The sequence below is a fragment of the Lactuca virosa genome, chromosome 8 (genome assembly GCF_052849685.1).
Source record: "Lactuca virosa cultivar CGN04683 chromosome 8, Lactuca_virosa_CGN04683_v6, whole genome shotgun sequence".
Taxonomy (NCBI): Eukaryota; Viridiplantae; Streptophyta; class Magnoliopsida; order Asterales; family Asteraceae; genus Lactuca; species Lactuca virosa.
This window is the reverse complement of record NC_136433.1, coordinates 183248460-183255060: the sequence shown is the minus strand read 5'-3', so window position 1 is coordinate 183255060 and position 6601 is coordinate 183248460. Positions and strand designations below refer to the sequence as shown.

At 33.8% G+C, this 6601-nt stretch overlaps 1 protein-coding gene across 1 annotated transcript; it reads left to right on the top strand.

Annotated features, from left to right (window-relative positions):
* Positions 1 to 3054: 3054 nt before the first annotated feature.
* LOC145131115 (protein NODULATION SIGNALING PATHWAY 2-like) lies at positions 3055 to 4572 on the top strand. The gene has a single exon (XM_079065847.1). It carries the CDS (start codon positions 3055 to 3057, stop codon positions 4570 to 4572), a length of 1518 nt encoding a protein of 505 aa, XP_078921973.1.
* Positions 4573 to 6601: the final 2029 nt, after the last annotated feature.

Here is a 6601-nt window from a genome sequence, read left to right as displayed (position 1 = left end):
GGCCGGTTCCAGATAGACTGGGTTGGGTTATTGATGTGTCAAACAATTTTTCTATTTCTTCGGCTCGAAAATTTTTGGATGGTTTTACTCTTAGTAACGGAGGTATTTCTACTCGTTGGAATAATTGGGTTCCAATTAAGATTAATATTCTTATTTGGAGGATTAGATTGTCTAGTATCCCTACTAGAGAGCGCTTATCCTATAGGGATATCATGGTGGATTCTATTCTTTGCCCTGTTTGTTCTTCTAGAGTGGAGACCGTTGACCATATATTTGCTGAATGTGCTGATTTGAGTGTTTTATGGTCCCGTATTGCGATTTGGTGGGGTGTTAACTGTCCTTCTCAGTTGACTGTGGATTCTCTTTTCAAATGGGTTGATACTACCATCTGGCGTATTGGTCGGCGCAAAGCTTTTGATGTTGTGATCTTGACTGCCTTCTGGTGCATTTGGAACTTCAGGAACGGTGTGATTTTCAGAGCGGATACGCCTAAGAAATCTATGATTTTTGATGATGTTGTTCATAAATCTTATGTTTGGATTTCTAGCAGGTGTAGTAAAGCCAAGATTAGTTGGTCCTCTTGGCTTCATAATCCTTTTTCTACTACTATTTTGATGTAATTCTTTTTCTAGCTTCTTGCTAGCTTAATTTTATTCCGCCGTTCCAAAAAAAAAGGATATTTGTTACAGATTGATACCAAAGTCATCTTGTTTATTTGTACAGGTGCCTTTATAGATCTTGAAAAAACCATTTCAAAAAGGTATCAATTACTAAGTACTCTTTGGTGTTCCTATATCGTATTATAAATATAATATTATTCTAGAATTTTCAAGTACACACATTTTATTTTCAGATGCCAAGATTCTTCTATTGACTTCGTCTTTATTGGAGACTGTAAGTCCCTTTTCTTCCATAAGTGTATGTGTCTGGATATAGTGTTCGATGGGTGGATTTGGTTAGTGTTTGTTTATGTTTGTTAGGTTGGAAGTAGTGATCTTATTGCATATGGTCTGATACCTGAATTTGTCGTATGGTTTCCAATTTTTGTCAATTTATTAGCTCTTACAGAACGTCAATTTGTCTAGGTACATTTTCATTAGTGGTAGGCATTAAGTGGCTTTAATATGTCTAGTTATTTTTGTTCTCATTAAGTGTTGTATGACTAAAGTAAAGTGGATGAATAAATAATAATTTTTATAGGTGCTAACTAATCCAAAGAATCTGTTAGGGAAACAATACAAGAAGTTATTTTAGATGAATGAAGTAAGTATTCTTTCATCTCAACACATTTACTAATGGAAAATGTTGGTAATTGTGTACTATTATTATTATTTACAGGTTAACATACATTATACAAAAAATGCTTTGAGATTAATTACAAGAAATGAAATAACTAAGAACATTGATGCTCATGGTTTGAGGGCCTTATTGGAAAATAAATTGACGGATGACATGTATGAGGTTTGTATCTAAACTCTTGTGCCTAAAATAAAACATTTTTATTTTTATCAAATGATAGAATGATAATTTATGAATGTATTGCAGATTCATGATGAGAGAACATGTAAAGAATAATAGATGGTGTGGTAGTTAATGAGGAGACGGTTGGAATTGAAGGACCATGTTGTGGTGCAAAAATCCTCCATGGGCAAGATTCTCTTGCCCATTATTTATCATAACATTTCAGGTAACTTAAAAGGTTACATACTATTTTTATTAATTTAAAATTTAAAATTGCTCCAAAAGATTTACGGTTGTATTTCTATGTATAGATGAGCATGGATAAGGAGGAAGATGGTGGAGATAAGGCGGAAATGGAGGTGGAGTTGAGGCAGAACTGGGGGTGAAGGTGGAGGAAAAGGCAGAGTTGTATTTTATTGCTGCCATGTAAATCATAGGATGTATCACCATGTGTATGTATAATACAATATGTACTAATTTAAGCTCTAATAAGAAACATTAATTTAATAATTAAATTATATTGGATGCTTTCATCATTTTCAAAAAAAGTGGGGTTGTCATGATTTTTGACACATAAAAAAGTGCAACAAAATATTTTTTTGTATTGTGGCAAATAAAAAAGTGCCACTAAAAGTAGCATCAATTCTTGAATCAAATGGGCATTTAGTGGCACAAAATATGTGTCACAAAAAACTTTTCTTCTATTGTGACAAACAAGAAATGTCACTAAAAGCATAAAAACTGCAGCGACAAAAACAAAAAGTACCACTAAAGGGTTTTAGTGGGAGCGTTTCTAGTGGCACTTATTATGTGTGTAGCTGATTAGCCGAGAAGCCTTTAGAGTCATTTTTTTGAGTTTTTAATGGCACTTTTTGTATGCCACTAAGGCTTATTTTTTGTAGTGAGTCCAAAATAGAAGTATAAAACCATAAATAAATAAAATATATTAACATATTTATATGCATTTATTTTCCATATTTTTAAGAGCAGTAAACTACAAACCATGATATCACAATACACAAGGGTAAGGAAGACTGTAATTCCAACATTTAGGTCTCTCTCAAACGAGTGGACCCGATTCGACCGGAAATTTCAAGGTATACCCTGAAGTTGAATTTGTATCGTGAATAAGAAATTTACATGAATAGACATCCATATAAAACTAATGAGATTCTTGATTAAATTATACCTGAAGTATACAGCTCACCTACCTCCAAGAAACTTCCAAGAAAAGAAGAGGTTTTCAATTGGGAACCTTAATGGAAAAACAGAAGAAGATAAAAAGAGCTGAAATTGGTATAACTCTTGTTTTATATGTTTAATATATATCACTACATTTGACCTTTAATAACTCTAAAATATCAACACCTCTAATGGTCGAGAGGTTTAACCACTATTAAAAAAAAAAAAAAATGATTGAGTGTGAAATTTACAAATTGATTACATATTTTCTTTGAGACAAACAGGAATCATTATCTTTAAAGTTGTCGATATTCACATCATCAATCTTTATATATGTTGTACCTCCAAAGGAGTTCCACCCCATCTTCAAAATCAGAGACGCACACTTAATTAAATATTATCAAGAAAACGATGCAGCCAGAAGAGCTTCAATCATTTCTTGAACATGACTTTCATCAAGCTGGATTATATGGTCCGAAAATGGCTTCTTCTCCTTGTGATGTACATGACTTCTACTCCTCTATCACCTCCCCAGAGGACTCCATGATCTCCTCAGAATCGTACTTTCAGACCATGTCCTCTTGCAACTTTAGCACTTTATCTAATTTGGATGACGATATGCAAGTATTGGTCCCTATTGAGAATATTTCGCAACATGTCCTAGGGATTGAAGGTATTTCAGGCAATGAACTTGAAGATGTATTGAGATGGTGGGGTGAAAGTGAAGAAATGGACAATATTTCCTCAGAAGATTCCATGCACAACGTAGGTGTCTATGGTAGTCCATTTACAAAATCCAGTGACACCACAATGATGTTGCCACCCGATGACATGGAAGTTGAAGGTGAAACAAGCTTTTATCATCTACTCAATGCTTATGGAGAAGCCATGGAGATGGGACAAATAGAACTAGCAAACGTGATTATTGGATGCATAAACGAGAAAGCTAGCCCACTAGGTGGAACCATGGAACGTGTTGCATTCAACCTGTTTCATTCAGGAGCACAAGGCGACTACATAAAACAGGAGTCAAAGAAGAATTTCAATGCAGCATTTAAAGCTTTCTACGAAATCTTCCCCTATGGGAGATTTTCTCATTTTGCAGCCAATTCAGCTATTCTTGAAGCAATCATGAGCAATTCACGGAAGATACACATCATAGATTTTGACATGGGTGAGGGTGTTCAGTGGTCTGCAATGTTCGAGGCTATTGGAAAGCTAGGAAAAGACACTAAGTTGACATCCATTAGAACTAAAGAGCAAAGTCACAGTTTTGCGGAGACAAAAATTCGGCTTCTAAATTGTGCAAGTGCTTCCAAGTTAAAGTTAAAGGTCCAAGAGATGACGATTGAGGATTTGATGAAAGAGATTGAAGGATCACAAGAGTATGAATTCTTGGCCTTCAATTGTATGGTTGGACTACCACACATGGGAAGGACAAGGAATAGATGTGAAGTGATGGAGTTTCTACGGGTGGCAAAACAACTATTATTGATGAGGGAAGGAATTATAATCTTTGGTGATGGAGAAGATGTTGAAAGAACAAAATATTGTGGCAATTACAGTTCGTTCTTCAATGAATACTTAATGCATTACTATGCGCTCTATGAGTCAATGGAACAAAACTTCCCAGAGAACCTTACAGAAGCAAGAATAGCCATGGAGTCGCTTTTCGTTGCACCATATGTTTCATCTCTCTCTTGGCATCAAAAGTGGGAGAATATCAGGGAAGAAGGTGAATTCAAAGAAAATCTTGGGTTAATGGGGTGGAGGCTGAGCAAAGAGAGTGTGATTGAAGCTAAAGAAATGGTAAAGGAAAGTCAGAGCTCATACAATATTAGGGTTGAAGGAAAAAATGGGAATGAAATGGTCCTGGAATGGAGAGGAACTCCATTGGTAAGAGTTTCTTCTTGGGGATATAAAAGATAAAGGAAAGAGAAAACATTCTCTTGTGAATAATTTAGCAAAGTACTCATCCTGGAACTTCATTGGATATAACTGTATAGATTGATCATCTGATTATGTAAAAGAAGCATAAATTTCAGCTCTAATAAATTTGTGAAGCAAAGGTATATTATAAACATGATTACAAGTAAATTAGAGATGCAAGGAGGGTCAAAAGACACCCATCTTGTATGTTTACAATATTATATATTCTTACAGGTCATTGATTATTTCCCACATAAAGGGGAAGAACTTAACTTTCTAACCCACAAGAGTTGTTGTAACCATTAGAGAGTTCTAATAAAAGAAGTTCCAACCCAACTCATCTTTGATGTTTAAGGATGTCCTATCCAAGCTAGAAAACTCAACAAAGGCAATTGCACTCATTTGCGTATATTCGTGTTTGTAATTTTTGTCCTGGATGTTAATTAAGAATGAATATAACAGCAAACATATCTTATCTACAAAATCCTTCATAATCTTATCTATTAATTATTGCAATGCAGTTGGATGATTCATCTAATGTGTTTATATTAGATAATGTTATTAAAATCCAAGAGGAAGATACTAACCGACTTTGCTAAGTTGCTACTTGCTACCCTTTATTTTCAACGAATTTAGACTTTTGGAGTTTGGTTGCTTGTTTTTGGATTTTGGAGTGACGGATTAATCTTTGGTATTCAACACAACCAAATTCATGTTTCTAAGGAACCTGGAGACCAATTCAGCAATCCTTTGATTTGTTGAAACCAGTTATCCTTTTTCCGTACGCAATGAGATAAACCACTCAAAAACCATCACCTTTGTTGATATAAAAACATTACGTTTATGAATACAATTTTAGTGCATATATAGACGATGACACGATGTATAGTATGGCCCATGTTTAATGAGTCGATTATTGTAGTGATTCATCAACTAGAACGAAATGTGTTTTTATTTTTGAGCTAGTTAAATGCAAGATATACATGCTTATCATAACATCCTACTTTCATTTTGTCTTACTTATAGTGTTGTACTTTCAAAAATGTTCCAAATTATGGCATAATAAACAAATACATGAAACTACATTGCTATGTTTGTATTTTTTTTGTGATCATTGATTCTGGTGTGTTGAAACATGAACAATTGGCGGCCTTTGATTCAAAACTCAAATTGAAGAAAACGGGTCGACCTTTATCAACTCGACTCAACTCACCCGGTAAATTTCCAAGTAATCCACCAAATAATTCTCAGTTTTATGTTTGTAAGCACTTAGTTAAACATTTGTGGTTGACACTTTTAATGTGTATTATTAGACACATTTAATGTAGTATTAGACAATGTTAGTAATATGTATTTGTATTTGATATTTTTTTAGGTTTATTAGTTTTATTGTAAGGTTATTTGTTTGTGGTTGAATTTCAATATTATGATAAGTTTAATGTAATGAGGTTTTTTTATATATTTTGGACAGAAAAAACTGGATTTTTTTTATAATTTTTTGCTGTTTTGTTTTTAATAAAAAGTAAATACCTACGGAAAATCCGTAGGTAATGTCAGCCGTAGGAAATCCGTAGGTAATAAAGTCAATGTTAGTCAAAGTGGGATCCGTCAGTAATTCGTAGCAAATCCTTAGCTATCTATTTCCGTAGCTATTCCGTAGGAAACTAGTCAACTTTAGTCAAACTTGACTCCTGTCACTAATCCGTAGGGCATTCCGTAGCAATTCGTATTCGTAGCTAATATGTAGGTATTATACCTACGGAATAGGTCGTAGCTATTCCGTAGCAAATCTGTAGGTATAAATTTCCCACGGGCATTTAAGCTACAAGCCATTTTACGTAACAAATCCGTAGGTATTGCCTTATACCTACTGAATACCTACGGATCGTGCCGTAGCTATTGCCCTAGTTTCTAATAATGATATATATATATATATATATATATATATATATATATATATATATATATATATATATATATATATATATATATATATATATATATATATATATATACAGGTTCATTTGCG

Coding starts and splice junctions, on each gene's coding strand:
- LOC145131115 (XM_079065847.1), top strand. CDS start 3,055: ATGCAGCCAGAAGAGCTTCAATCATTTCTTGAACATGACTTTCATCAA.